Source organism: Garra rufa, chromosome 12 (assembly GCF_049309525.1).
Source record: "Garra rufa chromosome 12, GarRuf1.0, whole genome shotgun sequence".
Taxonomy (NCBI): Eukaryota; Metazoa; Chordata; class Actinopteri; order Cypriniformes; family Cyprinidae; genus Garra; species Garra rufa.
The window spans coordinates 43634243-43660853 of record NC_133372.1 but is presented as its reverse complement, the minus strand read 5'-3'; the positions used below and the strand labels follow the sequence as shown (position 1 = coordinate 43660853).

The 26611-nt window shown below is 34.3% G+C and overlaps 1 protein-coding gene across 2 annotated transcripts; it reads right to left on the bottom strand.

The window, feature by feature from the left end:
• Nucleotides 1-43: 43 nt before the first annotated feature.
• mybphb (myosin binding protein Hb) lies at nt 44-25062 on the bottom strand. 2 transcript variants are annotated; one of them, XM_073852229.1, is made up of 13 exons: nt 24762-25062; nt 22587-22646; nt 22333-22467; nt 20543-20710; nt 17839-17927; nt 16622-16817; nt 16396-16535; nt 10116-10275; nt 8804-8940; nt 6565-6751; nt 3900-3954; nt 2341-2382; nt 44-345 (listed from the first exon to the last, which is right to left on the bottom strand). In XM_073852229.1, exons 1-11 carry the CDS (start codon nt 25000-25002, stop codon nt 3923-3925), a joined length of 1545 nt encoding a protein of 514 aa, XP_073708330.1. In that variant the 5' UTR covers nt 25003-25062; the 3' UTR covers nt 44-345; nt 2341-2382; nt 3900-3922. The 2 variants fall into 2 exon arrangements, with proteins under 2 accessions (XP_073708330.1, XP_073708331.1); XM_073852230.1 differs by lacking the exon at nt 22587-22646 and having other exon boundaries at nt 24762-25059.
• Nucleotides 25063-26611: the final 1549 nt, after the last annotated feature.

Below are 26611 nucleotides of genomic sequence, written 5' to 3'. Positions count from 1 at the left end.
GGTACATTGGCTGACATTATGACAAATGACAAAAGACATCATGTGCGTGAAAGGCTATGGTTTAATTGAACAAACACTCCTGTTGGTCCGGATGGGACTTGATTCGAGTTACATCACTGGACTCAGTCAGGGACGAGTATGTGCAGTGATACACAGACAAGAATCAGTACATGTCACAGGCAGCTGCTGATGTCAATGTCCATATAATAAATATATGTGCTTTTTCATAATTATGAGGCCAAGCATTCAATTATGAAAAAGGAGGAAAATGTCTATTTTTATATATATTTTTATTTCATATGTACATGATTTTTTTCTTCATCAGCAAAAGAGGTCTTCACAATCCTACAAAAGTGAAAGAAAGAATAAAATTAGTAGTAATAAAATTACATATGGCATATAACTAGATACGCATATTAAAGCTCCAAGTTGTTTTATACAAATAAAAAAACTATTTAAAAACCTTATTTGTGACCCTGGACCACAAAACCAGTCTTAAGTCGCTGGGGTATATTTGTAGCAATAGCCAAAAATACATTGTATGGGTCAAAATCATTGATTTTAATTTTATGCCAAAAATCATTAGGAAATTAAGTAAAGATCACGTTCCATGAAGATTTCTTGTAAAAATTCCTACTATAAATGTATCAAAATGTAATTTTTGATTAGTAATATGCTTTGTTAAGACCTTAATTTGGACAACTTTAAAGGTGATTTTCTCAGTATTTTAATTTTTTTGCATCCTCAGATTTCAGATTTTCAAATAGTTGTATCTCGGCCAAATATTGTCCTATCCTAACAAACAATAGACCAATAGAAAGCTTATTCAGCTTTCATATGATGTATACATCTAAGTTTTGTAAAATTTAACCTTATGACTGGTTTTGTGGTCCAGGGTCACATTTTAGCTAGCTGGCAAAGTAAAAGTACTAATTTCTGTTAAGTTTAAATTTAAGCACTAAAACTAAATACACAAAAAACTAATAAATAACAAGCAATAAATAATATATGGACATGCATATCAAATTGCAATATATAAATAAAACTATACAAATAAAATCGAATTATTATAAATATTATATAATACAAATATTAACAAAAACTATAAAGGTAAATATCAGTGATACTAAAACAAAACTGCTTTAAGCTGCATTAAAATAGTAAATGAACTACATTCCTTGACAGAACATGTATTTCTTTTTTTATTATTAACAATACAATTAATAACCAGTGTAAAACTAAAAAGGGGGAAAAAAATATATAAAAATTAAATCACCAAACAAATTAATAAACCTTAAGTGAAAGTGAAGACTATAAAAATTAAATAAAAAAAATTAACAAAAACTATAATACTAAAATAACACTGCTTCAAGCCATTAAAATAATTTTGAACTACATTCCTTGGCAGAACTTGTATTTATTCTTTTTATAATTAACAATAAAATAAACTATTTACTTAAACCACTGTAAAACTAAAAAGAGACAAAAAATAAATATAATATAAAACAACAATAATAATAATAAAAAATCACCAAACAAATTAATAAACCTAACTAACAATACAATTAATTATTTATACCCTTAACCATTGTCAAACCAAAAAGAAAAAAGAAAATATATAAAAATGTACAAAAATAAATAAATATTACCAAACAAATGAATAAACCTAAAGTGAAAGTGAAAACAGAAACTATAAAAGTAAAATTTTGTTAAAAATATTAACAAAAATGATAGTACATCAGTATTACAATAATAACACTGCTTTAAACCATTAAAATAGTTTATGAACTACATTTATTCTTCTTATAATTAACAATACAATTAACCATTGTAAAACTAAAAAGGGAGAATTTTTTTAAATAAATAAAAAAAAATCACCAAACAAATGAATAAACCTAAAGTGAAAGTGAAAACAGAAACTATAAAAATAAAATATTATTAAAAATATTAACAAAAATGATAATAGTACATCAGTAATACAATAATAACACTGCTTTAAACTATTAAAATGGTTAATGAATTCTCTGCAGAAAACGTGTTTATACTTCTTATTATTAATAATAATATTAACTATTTGTAAAAAGTGACCATTTTAAAATGGGATGAAAAAATAAAACGATAATTATAAATAATAAAAACAAAAAGACTACACACTGTTCTACAAATGTGTAAATATATAATAATTAGACTAAACAATTCTTCTACCAACAAACAGGATATCAACTTTCTGCATTAATATACTGTAGGATTCAACTGATATGTGGTTGCTGCATATATGTCTTATAATAGCGTTGAAAGTGGCTTTTCAGAACTGATGTTAAAGCTGGACTGAGTTCTCACCTTTTGAGAGGGATCCCACATTTTTCTGTTCCTTATTTGGGACTAGAGTGCATGCAGAGAGGAGGAACAAGGAACAGGTGTCAGTCGGCCTGAAATAGTTCTAACACTCCAAGCGACATAAACTCTGCTTTACTGTTTTGCTGAGTGTTTCTGAGGTAAGATCTAACAGGAGATGTCTGAGGACTCATCAGAGTCTAACGGTGCACAGTCAGGCGGATGTAATTTAGTCTCTCTGGTGGAACACGTATAGAGTCATAACGAGTTTAATTTATGGGGAATTGCCACTCGGACACTTCCAGCAGCAGGGGCCGCAATCTCCAAGTTTAGTGTCCCCCATGTAAGGTCAGGCTCAGGGGGGGAAGACAGATGTCTTGTCAAGACCCAAATAGATGGAGAACCAAATCTCCTTTTGGCAATCCAAAGCTCCTTCTCCAAAGCAAAAACTCAAGCTGGTACATTATTGGTGACAATAAGGAGTAAGTATGTTTTTTTATTTTTATTATTAAATGTTATATTATGTTTTGTTTTTTAGGGCAATATCAAAACCAAAGTCTATATTTGTGTCAAAAATAAAATAATAAAATAATAATTAAAAAAAACATACAATTAAACGTCTTACAGCTGTACAAAATCAACAATATTAAATCTTTTATTTATATATTTGATGAGGCTCATTTGTAGGCCTAAATGAAATAAGGAGTAAAATACAGTATATCATTTTTGCTTTGGAATGCATTTAAAGTTCAGAAGTCTTACCGAGGCTCTATTTATTTATTACAAAAATACTGTAAAATCAGAAATATTTTTAAATATTATTATAATTTTATTTCTATCAGAATATATTGTAAAGTGTAATTTATTTCTGCGATCAAAGCTGCAATTTCAGCATCATTCCCTCAGTCTTTATTGTCAAATGATCCTTCAGAAATCATTCTAATATGCTGAATCGCTTCTCGAGAAACATTTCTGATTATTATCAATGTTGAAAACAGTTGTGCTGCTTCATATTTTTGTGGAAACCGTGATGCAGTTTATTTTAGGATTCTCTGAACAGCATTTATTTTAAATATAAATTTATGTAAAACCATAAATGTCTTTACTGTCACTTTTTGATCAATTTAATTACATTTTTTGTCTTGTTTCCAGCCAAAATATCTAAAAAAAAAAAAAAAAATCTAGATGAGTAAATATTATTGTCTTGTTATTGTCAAAATAATCTGCCAATGGGATAAGAGAAATATTCTTGTTTTCTGTTTGAAATAAGATATTCTTTTCTTACCCTATTGCCAGATTATTTTGCTTTTTCCAAGCAAAAACACACTTAATTTTGACTTGTTTTTTTTTTTTTTTCTAAAAATGAAATAAAAAATTTTTTTACTCGTCTAGAAAAACCTTCTTGATTTAAGAATTTTTAAACATTTTGGCTGGAAACAACACAAAGAATCTAAGTAAGAAAAGCATTTTTTGCAGTGTAACAGTACTGTAATATTTAAGTACAGCAATGAAGTAAAATCAATCTGGTGCTTTAAAGCCCTGAACACATCTAAAAATAGACTGACCTGTATGAACGTGGGTGTTGAACTTATTTCTTATCGGCATCAGCAATCACAGGCTCTGTTGGGAACGAAAGCAAGAATGCAGTGGCTTACAAAACAGTATGTGTGGGATAAATGTCTGTAAAGTTATCACCCAAATAAACATGCATGTTAACCATCCAGCGACACTTGAGCTTTATCTCAGACATGTGCGGTCTCTTGTTCTGTCTGACATGTTCATCTCCTCTGCTTTCAAAAGGCTGTAAATCATGTGACAATAACAATAAAAATGTCCGACCAAGTAGAGATGCATGTGGAGCGCTAAGTTGAACATAAAATCAGGTACCAGATCAGATTAAGCGTTTGTATTAGCATAGCTTAGATTGGATTACACTGATATTAGACATCCATAAAGTGGTGCTCCATTTGATTTGAACTGGGCATGGGAATGTTTTCAATCGTGCAACACACTAAAGATCATCTGACTATCATTACTGTCTCATCTAATAGACCTAGATATCTAGTTTACACATTTACACATTTGTTTTTATCATCACAGCGTTTTATATCATTACTTACGATTCAGTTTTTCTTTCTAACATAAAGAGTTTTATTCCAGCACCAGGAATAAATCTTCTTTATTTCATTTGTAAATAGATTAAATCATGTTAAATCACTCTAAATGTGGCCATGACTAAATCTACACTTACAGAGAGACAGTTTAAATGTACGTTTTCAGCCTTTTAAACAAAAATGTGACATTTGCAATCTGTGATTGGTGACAAAATGAAAAAAGACAATTGAAAGCTATTTTGCAAACTTTTTTTAGCCACATTGGCTAAAGTCACACTCTTAAGAATGGTTCTTTATTAAACATCCATGCAACCTTTCTATTCAACAAAAAGTTCTTTATAGTGGAAAAGGCTCTTAGATTTTTTATAAACATACTTCTAATTATTTAAAAAAAAATAGTTTTTTTACACTTTTATTGTCATCAATGTCATTAACCTTTTCGTTGATCAAAAGGTGATTTATATTGGAAAAGGTTTTTTTTATTATTATTATTAAAGTTGTCTTCTCCACTGAAAGCTTCTTTAGGGAACCAAAAATCCCCTCTTGGAACATTTTCACATTTTTAAGAGTAAAAGAGAACAATTTTGTGTTGGTGACTTAATATGGAAATATTACATACTGAAAATAAAAACTAGGCATCCCAGATAAACTTCTATGGCTCTCTAACATACAGAGTTTCATTCCAGCACCAGCAAAATCTTCTTGATTTCATTTATAAATGGATAAAATGAAGTTAAATCTCTCTAAATGTGGCTGTGACTAAATCTACACTTACAAAGAGCCATGTACATTTTCAGTTTTTTTTTTAAACAAAAGTGTGACATTTACAATCTAAAAATTGGTGAAAAAAAACTGGACCAAGACAATGAAAAGAGCTATTTTGCAAACTTTTTTTTTTCAAGTCACACTCTTAAGAATGGTTCTTTATTAAACATTCACTGAACCTTTCTATTCAACAAATAGTGGAAAAAGGTATTTGATTATTAAAACATACTTCAAATTGTGAAAAAAAAACATTTTTTACAATCTTATTGTCATCAATGTCATTAACCTTTACAGTTAATCAAAAGGTTATTTATGATGGAAAATGTTTTTTATTATTAAAGTTGTCTTCTCCACTGAAAGCTTCTTTAGGGAACCAACAATATTTTTCCTAGCATTGCTGCAAAAAACAATCCCCTCTTTGAACATTTTAACATTTTTTAAGAGTGAAAGAGAACAATTTTGTGTTGGTGACTTAATATGGAAATATTTCATAATTCATATACATACTGAAAATAAAAAGCCATCCCAGATAAACTTCTATGGTACTCTAACATACAGAGTTTCATTCCAGCACCAGCTAAATCTTCTTGATTTAGTTCATAAATAGATAAAATGATGTTAAATCACTCTAAATGTGGTCGTGACTAATCTACACTTACAAAGAAATTATTTAAATGTATGTTTTCAGTCTTTTGCCCATAACCCAATATAATATGCAGTCCTTCTGAATATTTAGATCCTTTGATTCAAGTCTGCTAATGGATCATAATTCAATTCTTGCTCATCTGTCTTTTTAGACCAAACGAAATGCCACAACTTTTCCAGACATTCATAATGACTTTCAGAAAATGATTTCACAGCCATTGCACTCCAAAAGAATTAGTCAAGCCCATGAAATATTATGGAGCTGAGCATAATTAGATAAAGCGTTTAGTCTCTATAGACATTTCCGGGCTTTGAAATCAGTCCCTGGTGTTCAATGTTTTCCGTGATAACGGAAAAACTCTGAAAGACTCACTAAGGTCAGCAAACGCTTCTCTATGTGGTTTATAATGCTGTCAATCAAGACTGAGACCAGTGTTGCCAAGTCAGTCATTTTACAGCGGAATCGGGAGGGTTGTTTTTACATGTAATTTTACCAGGGGAACCCACCACCGAAATGCAACTGGGCTAGTTTTGGACTAGTTTTGAGTAGCAATTGGTAGATTTTTTGTTGTAAGAACCTGGAAACCCCGACTGACTCTGTCACATACTCATCATGACTAGAAATACATTTTTGCATGTTTCAAAGCAGACCAAAATCATATCACTGACTCTTAAGAACACACTCAAGTCTACAATAGTCACTTACGTTTAACCTCCAGTTTGCAGGTAACCAAGGCCTCTCCGTGCTCGTTCCTGGCTCTGCAGGTGTAGACGCCACCGTCAAAGTTGCCGGGCTTGCGGATCTCTAGGGAGCAGATGCCCTGGTTGTTCATTTGCCTGAACTTGGGGTCGTCACCAATGATCATCTGATTCTTCATCCACTCAATCTTGGGCTGCAAAGAAGTCCGAAAACAAAAAATGTGACATCTGCAATCTGAAATTGGTGAAAAAATGGACAAAGACAATGGAATTGTAGCTATTTTGCAAACTTTTAGCCACACTCTTAAGACTGGCATCAAAGGTTCCATAAAGAACCTTTCCATCCCACAAAAGGTTCTTAATAGTGGAAAAGGGTCTTTTGATTATTAAAACATACTTCAAATTATGAAAAAGAGATTATGAAATGGGTTCTTACACTCTTATTGTCGTCAACCATTTCCATTGATCAAAAGGTTATTTATAATGGAAAAAGGTTTTTTTGATTATTAAAATTTTCTTGTTCACTAAAAGCTTCTTTAGGGAGCCAAAAAATATTTTTCTAGCACTGCTGCAAACAAATCTCCTCTTGGAACATTTTCACATTTTTAGGTGTGAAAGAGAGCAATTTTGTCATGCACCTGCTAAGTTTGAGATTTTGGGCTTTTTGGTTTTTTATAAAGTGTTTTTCCAGACTAGTGGAAAGAAAACATCCAAAAGATGTTTTCTTTTATAGCACTTTATCTATTTGTGTCTAAAGATTTCAATTACAATCCATAATTTAAAGGCCGTTTTCTCTAAATGAGTTTTTTCTTCTACACTGAGCCATAAATCTCCACTTCAGTAGCACTTACACACACCACACTTTACATTTTTATTTCTGTCTATATCCTTAAGGTTTTTACAGAGGGATTTGTTCATATATAATTAACTTGATTATATACATTTTATTCCTCCAAAAACTTGGAAAATAGTAAAAGTATTTTCTGAATTATGGAGTGACAAAATGAGATCCCCAAAACTCCCTCTGTAAAAACATTTGACTCTAATATGTCAAAAATATTAAACAAGAATTGTGAAGCTGACTTCATCTATAGTTTAGATTTTTGTACTAGAAATGTATGCAAATTAGTGCATATTTCATTAAATAATGCTTTAATTGCATATTTAAACCTAACATTTTAGAAAACGTGTAACTTGTTGTGGTACACTTCTCATTCATCTAAACATGCATGGTCACATTTCCTTATAAAGTTTGCGTCCACTGGCTGTTTTTTATTTTACCCACCAAAGCTATTTTTACTTGCATTTGGCGCTAGGTGAGTGTTAATTCTGGACACTTTCACTCATGCATCTGTCTGATCCCCAGTGTCATGGCCTCCACATATCGGTGTTTGGAAGCTCATCCTGTCATAGTGATGTAGGAATCCCACTTATCCAGCTCATGCTGTTCCCCCGTCTAGTTATCTTTCCCCTCTAGAAGTTGCACTATCTCTGGTGGCATGTTAGAGCCGGATTCCTACACTGAACTGTTGAACAGCTCTTGATGGATTAAGTGCTGATTTTGTAATAGACTTCATTACAAAATACCTATCAACAGCATCTTTACAATAATTGAACACATTCGTGAATTGCATAAGGCTGATCTGGGCATAATGATGAATGGATATAGAAGTCAGAGGTCATTTACAGGTGATCTGATCCAAAGTTGACTGTAAAGGACCACCGGCCGTTTTCCGATAAGCTACCCAAATCACATTTGGATGTACTCAGAAATGCATGCAAGTACATTGCATCTGTAGTGTGCACTAAAATCAGTTGCATGCAGCTTAAAAACCATTCGATTTTAAAAATGTACAGTATGCAGGACATGCACTAAATGGGACATCTGTGGCATGTTGAACATGTGCATTAAAGTTTAATTCGTTTAGATAAAATATAAGAACAACAGGCCTTCTACTTGAATCATCTCAAAACTTATTTTTTAATAAAACTTAACCAAGAAAATGTTTTAGGTATGTGAATGTTAAGGGAATAGAATTTTGCAAACATTATGGGAATGTTACTTTTGAAACTAACAAGCAGTAACATTTTAAAAACTAGAATATTTTGCAAAAACAATATATAAAAAATCCTTTTGTGCAAAAGTTGAGAATGTTATTAAAGACCAAATAACTTTTCCAACTAACATTCTAAAAGCTATTCCCAGAACTCTGTTTCTGCTTGTGGATGCATGAAAAACAATGTACCTTAGGGAATCCCCTAACGGAGCAAAGCAGCTTGGTGTTATAGCCAACAGTAGTGCTGTGGTCTGCCAGGGGGGTGGTGAATTTGGGTGCCTCGCTGAAGTCATGTTCCTTGTACTCTGGAGGCTTGTAGTCAATGCCTAAAAACACATGATGAAGATAAGTGAAGTAGGAATAACATGATTTGGATGACTGAAAAACACTGCAAGATTTTCTCAGTTAACAAATGCATTTCTGCAGCAAATGTTGGGTTCATGTTTTTTTTTCTGCAAACTTTTCTGTAAATATTTGTAAATTACATGCAAGTCACACTGGAAAAAAAGTATCTGCCAAATGCATAAATATCCAATGTGACCCTGGACCACAAAACCTGTCACAAGGGTCAATTTTTTGGAAATTAAGAAGCTGAATAAATAATCTTTCTATTGAGGTATGGTTTGTTAGGATAGGACAATATTTGGCCGAGACACAATTATTTGAAATTTTGAGGGTTTGAGAAAATCGCCTTTAAAGTTGTCCAAATGAAGTTCTTAGCAATGTATATTACTAATCAAAAATTAAGTTTTCATATATTTACGGTAGGAAATTAACAAAATATCTTCATGATCTTTTCTTAATATCCGAAAGATTTTGGGCATAAAAGAAAAATAGATCATTTTGACCCATACAATTTATTTTTGGATATTGCTAAGACTGGTTTTGTGGTCCAGGGTCACAAATGATATGACCAGGGTTAATATCATTAACTAAAAATAAAACTACTAAAACATTTTTGTTAAAAAAATAAAGCTGAAAAAATGATAAACTGTACTAAAAACAGAACTGAAATAAAATAAACTAATAAAATAAATAAATAGTAATATTTTTGCTCTTTAGTAAAAAAAAAAAAGTGCAAAAAATTCCAAAAGCACATAAATTACAAAGAAAATATTTAGCATTATAATAAGCAAAGTTTAAAATGAAAACTATTATTTATAAATATAATATATACATAAATATAATAGTATAGACTATAAATAATACTAAAATAACACTGGACAATACCAGGGGGGTGTTCCATAAAACAAGTTTACCAAATAAGTCAGGCTTATTTCAGTTAGTCTGACTTATTTTGAGCCAAATCAAGTGACAATAAGTTAGACTAACTGAAATAAGCCTGGCTTATTTGGTAAACTTGTTTTATGGAACACCCCCCAGGTGCCACATTCACGCTTTTACATGATGTACATATAAATCGAAATGTCATTGACCTCCAAGTATGCAGCACTGCAGATACTTCATGTCAAATATACAAAATGCAGAAAAGCTGGTTCACCTGTCTTCTGGATGGTGGCTGAGGCCTTTGTAACGGTGGCTTCTTGACTGATTCCACATTTGTTCTCAGTGAAGACTCTGAAGATGTAGGTGTTACCCATGATCAGGTCTGAAATAGTGGCATTCATTCTGTGATAATGCTCCAGTACTGTGAACCAGTCCTGTGGAGGGACAATAGCATAGGTCAGTGAACTCCAGTCATTAACAGTGAACAACTGAGTTAACTTGATCATTTGACGACTAGTGCCACCGAAAGAAACAGCATGAATAAACTAAGTTTTCAGAAAAGTTTTATGAACACGCCCCTCCCCCAATCAGCCATTGATACAATGAACACATAGTCCCGCCCCCAACTCACGCCATTGGTCAAAGTATATTCAAAAAAGTTAAAATGTGAGAAAACGAAACTATGAGTAGCACAATTAGCCTTTTTCAAACTTTTTAACAAGAGTAAGTTCGGGAATCAAAGTCTATTTTTACAAAATAGATACTATGATATATACCAGTGTTTTACTCTTCCTTCCGGTCATGCATATGTAGGGTAAGAAGCATTATTTGAGACAAGGGCATATTAATATAATAGGCGCAGACCTGTAGCAGAACTAACTTTACCCTGCACTGACGTAATTTTCGATTTTTGTGAAAAAGGCTAATTATAGCTGTCTGCATGTTGAGCTTGGATAGTAAAAAGTATTTTAACATTAAGAAACTCTCAGAGGCTATTCAGACAGAATGCATTTTTCCAATCCAATGTGCTATTTTCCATTGTTTTGCTATGTAAACATGCGCTCGATCAGGGGTCCCCAAACTAACGGTGCGTTCACACTGGCACGTAGCGAGCGGGGCGAAGCGAGCGTTTTCAATTAATTCATGTGGAAGTTGAGCGTAAACGGTCGCGTGGTGCATTTTGGGATTGGAAGCGGCGCGGAGAAAGCGTTGAGAGCAGCTGAGAGCGTCAAAAGGTTGGGCATTCCTCAACTTTATGCAAATCTCGAGTGCAAAACGCTGGGCGACAACCAATCGCTGTGAGAAGTAGGCAAGGGCAGATTATGACGCGTGTTACCGAAACTGGTGGATTACTGAGCTGAAATCACATATTATTGAAAAAGTCACGCAAAAGTAAATGTACTTTGCATGTTGTTAGTATACGCTACAGTTTAGTTTGCGAACCGCCGTTAAAAGAAGACAATGGAACGTAAATAGGGTGTGAACATTGTTTTTCAGAGGCATGCTCAGCCCTAAATTTGACACACCCCAAAGCAGTGGCGTTGTAGCATTGCCAGCGACACTGAGCGCAAATTTGACGCTGTAGTGTGAATGCACCGTAATGGTGCGTTCACACCGCACACTTTGTCTGCGTCAGGCAACGCACCTAACGCATCTAGTTTGACGCATGTACGCAGAGCCGGATTAAATAAATGGACTACACTAGGCAGGCTGCATTTTTTGGGCCCCCCTCCATCGATGTTATTTATGAATTGAAATCTGAAACTTACCAAAGTTACTAATACAAGTTAATTCACATTTTACATAGCCTAGTCTTTAGTTACAAATTGGTTGTTTGTATACCAAAATAAGTCATGTGTTGTATATTAAACAGTCTATCAGACTATTTTTTGATATTCATTATTTATACGTCATTACACGGCTCTATTAAATGCTATTAAATTATCCTCATCCATTGGGAGTGTCATTGTTAAGGCAGTAGTATCAGTAAATAACCAATAGGTGTCAGTAAACTATGTAAACAGAGCAAATAACTTTATCTGGTTTAGCTGGCGCCTCTATATATATCAGTGATGCGCGGGTCAATGTATATACAACCCGAACGCGACCGACGTTTTCAACTAACCCGCCCGCAACTTGGACCGCAAAAAAAAAAAAAAAAAAGTAAATTGTACCTGACCCGCTTCCTGACCCGCATGTTTAATATTTGTGACTGACACCAGCGATTATGCGGCTATGCGGTGGAGATGCGTTCACTATCAAACATCATTCGGCATTTATTAGGTAATTTTGTCAAAAGAAATGTTCTTGATTAGAAGAAAAATACATATTGTTCTTATTGTGATTTATTTTGTCTTTCCTTTATACAGATTTAAATAGTTTCGTTTTCGAAATACTCTAAATTATGTCAGTGATTCTGCGATGTTAAATATGATCAAGAATAATTTTATTTCGATTTACAGTGTAATAAAAGTTAAGAAAAATATTAGCCTGTAGCCCTAAATATATATAGACTACAAGCTAATTCCTTTTTTCTTAACTTTTAACTTTTTCTAAAAATTATCAAGAATATTTAAACTTAATAGGCTAGGTTAACGAATTTTCTTATACAAACGAATGCACTTCAAAACGAAGTTTTCATATAGAAATTCAGGAATCACGAATATGACAAAATAATATTATTTTATATATAGTTTTATCAAATGAATAAGGAAATTATAGTGCTTTGAGTGTTTAATTTCGTTCGTTTCGCTCTCTGGAAATGTAAAGAAAACATACCGTTTTTACATGAATTTCGTTATTAATCCCTGGTTTTAAACAAGCGTGTATGAGATAATTTATATATTATTGCTTGAATAAACGTTTAAAAATAGTGCTAGAAATTTTATAATTAAGGAAATTAAACAGACCTAGGCATTTAAAAAGACATAGTGAAATGTGTCTAATAATTCTATATAGTAGCCTATAAAAATGGCATTGCTCAGTTCAACCTGTTGGGAAATCGGGCATTTTTCTACATTTAATAACGTTTAACATTCAAAAGGTAAATATTATTCAGCCAATAAGTATATGTATTTCATAGAAAATCGTGTCTAGTACTATATAAATTACAAAGGTTTAATTGGCATCTTTATTTCAAACGACCCGACCGACTGCGACCCGAATATCATTAACAAAAAATCATTAAAATATTTTTTTTATTCGTAACCGCGGGTGACCGCAGGCACCCGCTCATTTTGGATCAACCCGCGCATCACTGATATATATACTGGCATTAATGTGAGGTAATGTAACAGTCTATGGTTAAGATAAACATCGTCACTATTTTTAGTTAATTAATAAATATTGAAATAAATTGTAGATAGGACATTTGTACATTTTATTTATTTATTTATTTATCTATTTTTTTTATTTTTTTTTGTCCCTCTGTCTGGGCCCCATCCCGCCAATCGGGCCCTAGGCACGTGCCTAGTTTGCCTTTGCATTAATCCGGCTCTGCATGTACGTTGAAGCTGGCAACGCTTGCTTTTTGGTGCGTTCACACTGCACACGTCAGGCAACGCTCCCAACGCATCTAGTTTTCTGCACACTTCCCCTGAATAAACCATGGCAAACTATTGGGACTGGACATTTTGGAATCCTCTCATGAACATGTTTCGCTAGCTAACGAAATGGGAAATAATTACGTTGAGAAAAGATTTGACAACCCGATCTCTTCAGCGATCTTCATCCAAGCAAGTTCCTTTACATCCCTGTCTTTATACAACAACGAGGACGGATCATACAATTCTCTGCGATTGCAGACGGCTAGAATAAGTTTGTAGCCGTCTTCAATCGCAGAGAATTGTATGTTGTTGTTTTTTCTGCTCCCGCTTCATTCAAAATACGTGTGGTGACGTCGCTACAGTGAGACGCTCTGATTGGTTGACGCACTGCGTCAAGTGCGTTAAGTCCGTCAAAAGTTCAACTAGCTGAACTTGCTTGCTTGCGTTGGCTGCGTTGACGCTTGAAACGCAGGTAACGCTTGAAAAGTTGACGGATCCAACGGACACAACGCAACGCAGAGCCTCTGACGGACCTCTGACGGACTCAACCATTGACTTTACATGTAATCTTGCCGCAACTGACGCATGACGGTTTGGGCGGTGTGAACGCAGCATAAGGCCCGCGGGCCGAATGCGGCCCGCCCTCACATTTGGACCGGCCCTCTGGACAATGCCAGAGAAATATTTTGAAAATGAAAAATGACAATGAAAATTTTTAAATATATGTTTTACTTATATCATATCGGTATTTGATAATAAAGGTTGACTTTCAAACTAAAAATTTCCCTTAATTATTAACATAGCCTAATTATTTGTTAAATTCACCAACAGAATGGTTTTCAACATAATGTGTCATCGCAATCGAACAGGTGATGCGCGAGCCAGCTAGAAAATTCAGAGCGATGACAAAATGACCCTTTTGAGGTGAAACTAGCAGTGCTTGTGGGACAGGTGCAAAAGCAAGACTTCACTCATCTCCCAGTTACCCAAAGTTTTTCAGCTGAGAAACCAGTGCCCCCATTCCCAGTTGAAAAGTCTGTGGAAGCGCTGAAAATGAAGGCAGATTTTGCTTGACAAGCCTCTCAAGGCTGCGGTTCTCTTGGTTAGTTGTGCATCTTTTTCTTTTTCCTTCAACTCAACTTTCTGTTAACATGCTTGGATACAGCACTCTGTGAACAGCCAGCTTCATTGGCAATGAATGTTTGTGGCTTACCCTCCTTGTGAAGGGTATCAATGCTTGTCTTCTGGACAACTGTCAGATCAGCAGTCTTCCCCATGAATGTGTAGCCTAGTGAACCACACTGAGAGACCAGGTGTTTTGAGTTGATAATCTGATTAGCATGTCACCATATTCTAATTTGTTGAAAGTGAATTGGTGGGTTTTTGTTAAATGTGAGCCAAATCAACACAATTAAAAGAACTAAAGACATAAACTACTTCAGTCTGTGTGCATTAAATTTATTTAATACACAGGTTTCACAATTTGAGTTGAATTACTGAAATAAATGAACTTTTCCATGACATTCTAATTTATTGAGATGCACCTGTATATCTTTTGAAAAGAAATGATAATTAGCCTGTGTGGTGCATAACAAAATAAATTATTCTAGCATTAAAAGGCAGAATAAATACAGGTAAAATCATAATAAAATAACAATAATACTAGTCCAGGCCCTTGGTATTTTCTTTTATAAACCGACCCAGCCCCCCAGTAAAGAAACTAAAATTATGTGGCCCTCTCAGAAAAAAGTTTGGGGACCCCTGCACTAGATGGACATGTTTGGCTTTTGCACTCTTCAGCATTTCGCACTTGAGCGCTCTGTTTTTAAGACGTTGAATTTCAACTTTTCCATGCAGCTGCGCTCAATGTCAGTTCCAAAACAGTGGACCAATCAGAAGGCCCCGGAGGCGGGGCAAGCAGCGTGAGCTTTTGTTTACAGTAGCAAGTTGGCGGTGTTGGGAAAAGTTACTTTTAAAAATTATTGCATTACAATACTGCGTTAAAAAAACTTCATTAAAAATACCTAATTACATTACTTAGTTACTTTTCATGCAAAGTAATACTTTTGCCTTACTTTTTAAATCTGGGCTTGCTTGCTTGCTTGTTCTTAACATAAAAAGTTAGATTTGTATTATTTTTGGCAAAAGTGAAGCATTTTCACACCAAAAGCCTCAGGCTAAAAAAAGTAAATTCACAGCAGAAGAAGAAAGTTCAACACTCTTCAGCAATGGAAAAAAAAAAGAAAAACAAAGGTTAGTTTATCTTGAGTAATTTTTGCTTATTAGTGTGGTTGAATTGGATTATCGAAGGTCAGCAGATAAGACACTGGTTAATAAAATAGCATTGGATACATAAAGGATATTTGTATTATTTAACATTTAATTACTGCATTGCAATTCACTGTTTTTATTTATTTTGAGAAATACTGAATCAGGGTTTTTTTGTGTGAGTGAGTGAAATGAATTAATGCATGTTCACATTTATTCTAGAACTAAAGTAACATTGTACTCCCAATTTCTCTCAACATGGGAACAGGAGAGCTTTAATCAATAAACGAGAAAAAAAGTAACTGGTGTTACTTATTTGAAAAAAATAAGTAACAAGTTTTACAAGTATTTTCTTGTAAATTAAAAAGCAATGTTACATTACTAGTTACTTGAAAAAAGTAATCGGATTACGTAACTTGAGTTACTTGTAAGGCATTACCCCAACACTGTTGGCATGACAAATGTTTTTTTATTTATTATTATTTGACGGCAACATGGAAGCAGCATTCTGTGCTGTGCTTTTTTAAAATATCATTTCTGAGCACTGCGTCATGCCTTTTTAGATGCAAGCCGCATTCTGTGTACTTCAAGGCACTTTTAAGAATACCATGTAAAAAACATGGCACCTTGTCCAAACAAACATGGCGCTGTCATGGTAAATGTCCCAAAAAATGCTATTGCAATGTCACAATAACACCTTGGCATTTTTTCATAAATTAATTTTTTTTAAAAAGCCCCTACCCCTGTTTTTTTGTCAGCCTTCTGGATGGTGTATCCGGTGATTGTTGTGTTTCCATTATCCTTGGGTTCGGTCCATTCCAGAGCAACATTGAAACCCCAGGTGTCCACGATTTTGACAGTGGCTGGAGGTCCAGGCAACTCTGGTGAACAGGTCAACAAGATATTTGTTAAAATACAACCTAAAAACGAATATAAACCACAGTCTTTGCTGTGTATGAACACTTACCAACAATCTGCAGAGTCAGCTGGGCTTTGTCTTCAAAGCTTTCCACTTTCACACACATCTCATACACGCCGGAGTCAGCTCTCTCGGCGCCACGGATGAAGAAGATGCTGTCCTTGTCGCTGTTGCGGATGTTCACCTTTTTAGTATCCACAGGCTGGCCATCCTTTGTCCATGACACAACAGGTTGTGGTTTGCCCTGAAGGTAAGAAAATAAGACAGGTTTAGCTGCAAATTAACTGACAAAATGAACTTTTCCAGATATATTCACTTGAAACTGACATAAATGCACTTAAAACATAATTTTAAATCTTAAAAGTATATTTTGAAAAAACAAACAAACAAACAAAAAGAAACAAAACAAAACTGCACTTGCAGATGCTATAATATTAATGAAAAAGGCCACTTAAGTGTACTTAAAGAAAACACGTTCCACATTTGTAATAATGTCAAATTAAATCACTGTTTTAAAATCTTTTGTCATGCATTTAAGTTTTCATTTGAACTGTATATTCTTTACAATATTACATCTACAGTAAAAGTATTTTTAATTTAGTAAAATTAAGTTTAACATAAATGCTTGTCAGCACATTTGGCAGTGCACTTTAACCATATTTCAGAGACAACCTAAGTAATTATGACAGATGTAAGTCTTAGTATGTTAAAAAAGCGCCCTAAAAGTAAATTGCAGTTACAAATTTAAACTATAAAACATTTTCATTTTAATGCAAATAATATGCAGTGTGTCTGAAAACATTACCTGAAATTTTTAACACATGCTAAAGTGTACTTCTTTTTATAAGGGTGTGATTAGTGTTACTAAGTGGTAAATCCTACTGTACATCTTGGCTGTGATGTAAACAAGGCTTCTGGCTGTTTAAAGCAACAACAAAAAATAGTACAAGCCCTGCTATATATCCAATGCAACTTTTTGATTTAGTAGGAAGGTTTTAATAAATAATAAATCAGTTTTAAAAGTTTGGAGCAACACACTACTTGAATAAGACTAGCATGTTAGAGTTATTATTCCACAGTATTTTTAGTATTTTTATTCTAAATTTATTCCTTGTCATGTTAAAATGTATGTGTATACATCCGGAAAAACCAATGTAGCCATTTTATTCTGTCGTATGAATAAGCAAGACAAAGTTTAGCTGCCTTTGAAAGAGTTATAATCACGCATTTTCAGTAAACTTGACATTTGTCAATAGACTACATACACTGAAGGGAATAACCAGGTTGATCTTCTCTCCAACATTTTTCACATAGCGCTGCCTCAGGAAACGTGGCAGACGGATTTTGGGGCGATCTGTTGGGAGCAAAAAAAGATATATAAAATGATTACATAATACAGTATGCTTTTAAACATTAAACCCTGGACCACAGAACCAGTCTGATGAAATTGAGATTTATACATCAACTGAAAGTTGAATAATAAGTTTGCATTGATGTATGGTTTGTTAGGATAGGACAATATTTGCCCGAGATACAACTATTTGAAAATCTATTCAAATGCATGTTACTAATTAAAAATTACGTTTTAATATATTTACAGTAGGAAATTTACAAAATATTTTCATGGAACATGATCTCTATTTAATCTCCTAATGGTGTTTGGCATAAAAGAAAAATCGATAATTTTGACCCATAAAGTATATTGTTGGCTATGATATGAGATAAACATACCCAAGCTACTTATGACTGGTTTTGTGGTCCAGGGTCACATTTCTTGACTGAGATTTTACAGAACCATTTCTTCTTTGTGGACATGCCCGATTGCTTGAAAACAGAACAACTTTTTTTTTTTAAGAAATACTTTCCCCTTTGTTTTGGCTCATAAAAACAAACCTACTCAATTTTCATTTTTATTGTCAGTCATCTCAAAAATATTGAGAAGAATCCCTAGGCTTAAGAGATGGAAAACCTATATATATATATATATATATTCAAAGAAAGTTATTTCTGAAAATTCTCTGAACATTTAAAAAGTTACATTGTGTTGTGTGAACATTAAGGAAACATTCCATTTTTTAATTATGGAAACATTATGGGAATGTTACATTTAAATGTTCTGTGAACAATCTAAAACAAGTAGTAACATTTTAATAATTTGACACCAATAAACATTACATTAACATTCCAAGAGAACCTTCCCAAAATGTTACCCAAAGTTCTGAGAACCTCCCATGTCGGCTGGGATAGCACTATTTATTGAACCAGAAAACTGACTTGCTAACCTTAACATGACCTGGGCTTCCAGAATGCAAGCTAACTGTAATTTCATCCTTAGCTGCAGTAGGCCTGTTACATTGCATCTAACGTTGGTTAAAGTCTACAGCAAAAAAACTACCAATAACTTCTGCAAAACCATTAGCAGCACATAAATTAAACACAGAAGGAAACCAAAGGCTAAACACATTGCGAGGAGTCATTAAGATGACAGATCTGGAGCTAGCCAACATGCTAGCACTGGCTCTGCTGGACTCATCACGGCTTTAAATAGATCAGTCCTATTACACCCCAGCCACTAATAACTTATGAAGGCTTTAGTTACATTAAAACTGCTGAATTAACAATAATTCCAAAGGCTGCATCTTTGCGTTGCAGTTGAACAATCATTCCAGAAACACCAATGCAATGCGTATATAAAGGTGAATTGGTATCTGGAAAACCCCTTGAAGCATTAGCCAGATGCTAACTCTTACAAGCTACAGCATGCCTCTAAATAAACATAGCATCTCTGGCGAGCTAAAAAGTCTCATGGGGTAACCTTAGATGCTATTTGACTCCTTATGCAGTGCGAGAACATTTGGGAAATGTATCCCACCCTCCGACTCGACCCATTCACACTTGTCGCCATCGCTCTTAAAGGAAGTAGCTTGACACGGGTCCAGGCGGTTAGCTGTCAATGGCTTTGAAGCCATGTAAAACCTTCTGCATGTAATCCTTGTTAATGCACACCACTTACCAACCAACTTTTTTCAAATGAGCGTTTTCATATTGGAAAAGACCATTCATGACATGCCTCCATGCATTGGAGGGAATGCAGAAAGAAGACCTTTAATCGGAGATCTGCCAAAATTTCCCACCCCCTCTTTTGCGTAGACCGGATTCAAGTTACACTCCAATCCCCCTTGACTTTCCATTCTACATTTATGATTTCTTTCTTTAGACGTCGGACACTCTTAAAGTGTAAACTGACTGCAAGCAATCATACACGAAAACTAGTTTACATAACGGCTGCGATAATGGGGCCAAATGTAGCATACTTCAATTTTAACCGGTTTTGTTGCTACACAATATTTCACATCTCAGATGTCGAAACCTATTTTAAAAAACAACAAAGCATCATGCATATTTTTTTTCTAGCAAAAATACGTTTTTGACACTGCTGTCTGATCTGCGCAGGTTTGTAAGGCAACACCTCTTCGCACTAAAGCCAGACGCTTGTCAGGTAGATTTATTCCGATTTATTTTTTCACAACTGGCAACCTCTCAGAGCCAATTAGGGGGCACTGTAGAACAGCATGAGCGGTGGGCTTGACGTGGTAACAATTTCACCTCTCTAGATAGCTCTGAGGTCTGGAATACTTGAGACTCAAGAGCTGGCCCCCAATCTTTAAAGCAGCAATGGCTGGGTAACTCTATGTTCCAACATGTACAGTAATTATGTCTAAGGAAAACTGGCCTAGATGCAGTGGGGAAAGAACAATCTGGAAATTGAGAGGGTACACATTATGAAACAGTTCAGTCTGGCTCATAAACATATCATCACCACAGTCATTTGGTGTCTACTTTAGCAATACATTAAGCTTGTCATTTTTAGCTTGGTCATTGTTTTATGTCACCAGTTGCACTTTGCAGTGTGGCCAAACAAGATGAAACCTGAAAAAAATGGTATTATTAAGTAAAATGTTAACTTACCCACAACCTCTCTAACCATGACAGAGTCGGCCAGAGTGGCAGGAGGGCTGCGGCCGCCAGGGTTTACGGCCACCACCCTGATGTTCAGGCGGTCACCGGTGGTCTGGTTCTTAATGATGTAACGGCAGGACACAGTCGGCTCCTCATTAGCGGCTTTCCAGTCACCAGCTCGGATGGAAAAATAAAAAATTAGTTGCAAGAAAATCCAATGTGATTTGCATCCCAATAACTGTCATAAAATGGATTGTTGATTAATTGTGCATTGATTGTAATGCTTTTTGAAAGGTGAAATTTAAATAACAATACTTAGTTATAATAATAATTTTATTAGTTTTAGTTTGTAAGTATTAACTTACATTTGCATCAATTAACAATCATAAAAGAAATATTTTTAAACTGTGAGCATTAATTGTACAGCTTTTGGAATGACAATTTTAAAATAAAATGCATAAAAAAAAATCTATTGGCATTAATGAAGAAATACACATTTTGAAATGCATTCAGTTATTTAAATAATAATAACTTTTATTATTTTATTTAATAAAATGTCAAAATCTAAAAATCTCAGGTGTTGTTCTAAGATTTGCATACCATTAAGAATCATAAACGTTGATTGTTGATTAACTGTGTACATTGTTTTAAAGCTTTCATATTAGCAATTTGTAAATAAAATGAATAGAATATTATTTAAAACATAATATAAAATATTATTAAAGTATTATTTTAAAAATAATAAATTTGTAAATGATTTTAATAATACACAAAAATATAAATAACTTTGAATAATTTTATTGCATTCCATTAATAATCATAAAAATGGATTGATAAATAATTTCACACTAACTGTGACCCTAGTAAAAAAAAAAGAATATGTAAAATGTATTTAAAATATATTTGTTTCATGCAAATACATGTACATATGCACTTAATAAATATAAACTGCAATTGTACTTGTAGCATACTAAACCAGTATACGTAATGCCTGCTAAATTGGAACAACTATTTTTGTACTTACTGTACTTTAACTGTGCGAAAATAGTGCTGAAATCCAACTAAAGATATACTTAAGTATATTTGATTTTGCTAAAGTGAAACTATTACTTTAGGTACACTTTAAATATTTTGCATTTAACAAATATGATGATTATATATTTTTATATCAGTAAATATGTTAATAGACTTGAACTTTACATTAAACACTTTTTAAATCAACTACTTTTTTAATAGGCGATATTTAAATAAAATTTGGTATACAGATATTATAAAGTTTTTAATACTATTTTGAAATGTACCTTTTTCAGAACATATTTGCATTGTTTAAAGGCTGTATCAGCAAGTTTAACTGTATTTACGTATGCAACTGACATGTGCTTTTCTGCCGTCAGACTTGTGCGTGGCACTTCTAGAAATGCCTCACTCCATATAGGGACACAACTGAGGTGGGTGTACATGTTGCTGTTGACATATTGGGGACAGGTGCAACTGAGAGCTTTGGCCAGCCAATAAAATGCTAATGAACATATTTGCTCAATTTAATTTAAGGTACGGCATTGTGAGGTGGCATTTCAAGATGCAAATGAATGCAAGTGCTTGGCAGGCCACTATAATAACATGAAAAGGCTTTAGATCTTAGGTTAATCCTCATTGAGAGCTTTATTACCCCTGTTTAGTCATACGAGGCAGTGTTTTTGATCTAAAGATTGAGAACAAAAAAGGCATTTTTGTGGGCAACGTGCTATGCAAGATCAGATTTCTACCTCTATATACTATTAAATTCACATCAGACTCACTTCCTTCCTTGCAGATTTCCACGGTGTATCCATCCAGACCAGAGTTTCCAATGGTGGCTGGTGGTCTCCATGAGATAGTGACAGAAGTGTCATTGACATCCTCAACGCCGAGCTCGAGAGGCTCGCTGGTGGGCTCTGGAGATGAAAACACAGATTGAGTATTTCAAATTGAAATCAGGCACTAATGTTTCAATTGGAAATGACACAACGTAGTTGATCTGAAGCAGTTTTGAAGCGATTCCCCATGGGTTTACCTGCAGGCGGAGGAGGTGTAGGTGCTTTGATTTCCTCAGCAGGTGGAGCTTCAGCATCAGCTGGTGTTAAATGGGCACATTAATAAAAGCAGCATATAATAAAGCTTCAGGCATTAGCTTAGTCAAACATTACGAAATAATAGCTCAAGTCAAGTTTTAGCATAACGCAAAATATGATCTCAGCACATAGTTTACAAATTCAATACCTTCATTATAAAATGGTGCATTTCTAACATTGCCTTTATTAGAAAATAAGCATCGATTAAATCAGAAAGTCAACATGAAATCAAAACAGACACATTGAAATTGGGTACATTATTAACAAATTTGAATGTGCTTTTAAAATTGCTTGCTTTTTGCCTTTCATGTTGACTTTTTCCAGTACTGTGCAAATGCAGCGTGTCAAATAAATGTACAACAGCTGTTTACCATTGGCTTACCACTGCTTTTACCATTAGCGGGGCCTCAGCAGCGTTTGCAACAGCTTCTAATGCAATGTGGCCAGCAAATCATTTGTAAATGTTAGTAGAATGTTAGAATGGACCAAATATTTCAGGTTTGTGCATGCACAGAATATATTTTTAAAAACAGAAACAAGTACACATCGATACGTCAAAACAATATTTGGTCATTTTAAGAATCCTGGCATCCACAGATAATGGAGTCCGACTGGATGAATAGCGCACATTATCTGTTTCAAGTTTATTTTTAGTATTTAAACCATATATAAACAATACAAAATGAATTTAGCGATAACATTTAAGCTGTACACAAAATGATGAATATAACTGATATTCATCCATGTTTGTGCTTGTCTGATATTGTTTATGCTATCATCATTTAATATCAAGAATATTTCTACTGAAAACTTCCCTCTAATCATGAACTTACTTTGCAACTGGAAAAGACTGGGCTCACTAAGTAAAACATCATAGTTAAATATTTAGTATTTCTTTCATGCATTGTGTTAAAGCTCTCTGCGGGGCTGTAAATAGAATTGTCTGCGCTGCCCACAAGCTCTAAATACCTCTGGCTTATAAGGCCTCAGTGGATATAGATGGTGTTAAAATAATAATTGCACAGGTGGTGAAAAGCATGCTTTGCTTTTGTCAGAGAACAGAACAGATTATAATGTGAACGACCACACATTATAGTAATTGGGCTTCTGTAGAAGCTCAAATTAAGATTTATGCTCTGCAGACGCTGGATGCAATAACATTGTTTGCAACTAATTATTTTGCATTCGTTGTAAAAATCCTTTTCTTTCTATTTAAAACAAAAAAACAAAAAAACATTCAATTACAAAAAGTGCCAAAAATTAACATGGTACTACATTCTTCATTATACCATAGTACTGCCACAGTACTTTAAACTACAAGTAAATACTAGTAGTAATATGATATTTTAAAGGAAACTATGGCTACCAGGGTATTTTTGAAAAAGGCATTTTAATCTAAAAAGTTAAATGAAATTAAGAAAAAGAGTTAAATATTAGGCATAAGTTTTACCTGGAAATCACACACTTAGAGTAGAGCAAAAGTTGCAAAATAAGCGTCGACTAGATCAGAGCGAACAGCTGGTATGTTCAGTAAAGTGTAGAAGTGAGGAGAGGCTAACAGGTGTGAACGCTCACTGGTGTTTTTTTTTTAAACCACCATCAGCTGTAGTCAGACGTTTTCCAAGTAGCTACCAAGAGTTCTTGGCTCCAGTAGCAATGTGCACCGAGTTCTCATGCATTAGGAAGTAATTGTTAAATGGCATAACATGCATGTGTGTGTGTGTGTGTGTGTGTGTGTGTGTGTGTGTTTGTTTGCATTTATTATTACAAAAGATAGAGTGGATCCTACAGAAGCAGGGTCATATTTCATAAAAACATCATTGTAAGAAAAGATAAACTATTTTGCATAAAGACACCTATTTTTAGAATCATTTATACAAAAGTTCTCACCAGCACTCCATTTTTAAATGCACTCGTTTAAATATAGAATGGTGACTGAATCACTATCATTACTGTTTATGCAAATTAATTATTTTTTTCTTAAAACCTGGACAGAAATACGACTGATTTTCCTCTTAGAATAATAGCTTGTACAGTTCATCCAATAAAAGTATCCATTTAGAATGCACTTTTTAAGATCCATGAGTAAGTTTGTGGTCTCCATACACACTCAGTACCTGCAGCGGGTTCGGCTGGTGGAGCTTCAGCAGGTGGGGCTTCCGCGGGAGGTGCCTCCGCCGGGGCTCCTTCAGCTGGGGCGGCCTCCGCTGGAGCGGCTTCGGCGGGGGCAGGCTCAGCGGGTGCTGGCTCAGGTGCGGGCTCGGGCGCTGGTTCGGGCGCGGGAGCGGGTGCCGGTGCGGGTTCCTCCTTCTTGGCGGCCTTTGCCGACTTCTTTATTGGGGCTGGTTTTGCCGGCATGCTTGTCCGCTTCAGGGATCCCTCTGACCTAGTAAGTCCTTCGGCTTAGTCTGAAGATGGGTCACCCCAGATTTATAGCCTAAGACATGTGGCACTGCTCAACTCCTCCCCTCGAGAGTTTCAAGTGACTAGTGAGGGAGCGAGCGGAGCTCTCAGCATCACGGTCACTTCAGCTGTATATATGCACTCGCAAGAGTGCCACTGGCGATAAGAAGAGTGCGAGTGTTGAGGGATTGGTGGAAGGTCGTTTTAAGTATATACTAAACCGACTTAATTTCCCACAAATTACAAATTAAAGACTTGAACAGCATTCAAATGCTTTATAACGATAAAGTGCAGATTAGAAGCTAGTCAGACCATGTTTTTCGTTCCTGTAAGAGTGGGCGCGGCCATTTGTAAATTTTACAGGTATGACTTCCGGTCTCATCCACAAAGCAAATTTTAGCTCTATGATAGAGTTGGTTTTGCTGTTTATTGTTGCAAATTGGCATATCTTAACATATTATTTTAATATATTATCTTGTTGTTTTTCTTATTTCCTTATCCACCTTATTGTAAGTAAGTAAGCCTATGGGCAAGTTTTCTGGTCCATTAGCCACTATAAGGAAATAACGAGAAGAATAACAAAGTGCAGTAAATGGTATATCTGTTTGCTACAAACCAGTGTGTCCATAATTAAGATAATACATTAAAATTAAATGGTAAGATGCACCAATTTGCAATATCAAGCAGCAAAACAAAGTCGAGTCGATAGCGGAAAAATAAGGTGAAGGTGGATATCTGCTAAATATGAGCTCCACACAAAAATTGTGTTTGCATAAATGTGGAAACTATAACAATATGCATATTTTAATTATTGCAAATGCTAGAGCAGGTCTCACAAAAGCAGGGCCATATTTAATAAAAACAAAAATCATAAGATAACAAATATTTTGCTAAAGAAAATGAAGTAATTCCACAAATGACATTAGACTAAAACACCATTTAAATGTTTTAGGTTAAAAAAAATAAAAAAATAAAAGGTAGATTAAGTTGTCCAAATTAAGTTCTTAGCAATGCATATTACTAAACAAAAACCAAGTTTTGATATTTATGGTAGGAAATTTACAAAATATCTTCTTGGAACATGATCTTTACTTAATATCTTAGTGAGTTTTAGCTATGGCTTCAAATATATATTGTTACTGAGAACTGGTTTTGTCACATATTTGCTCTGCATTTGCCAAAAATGTGCTACACAATATGCATTGCTAAGAACTTAATTTGGACAACTTTACATTTTTGAATAGTTGTCTCGACATTGACAAATATTGTCTGATCCTAACAAACCATACATCCAATGGAAAGCTTATTTATTCAGCTTTCAGATGATGTATAAATCTCAGTTTCCAAAAACTGACCCTAATGACATTTGGTTGTGGTCCAGCGTTACATATATAGGTCTCCTTTATTTAAATACTCAATTATAGATTTACATATACCTACATGTCTGTAAACATTGGCATTTGTGTGTGCTCATGACTTTCTACAGGATGCTAAATCAAATTATTTGATTGCACACTAAACATTTTGTACTCTGTGTACTTGAACTCCAGCTTGTGAAAACATA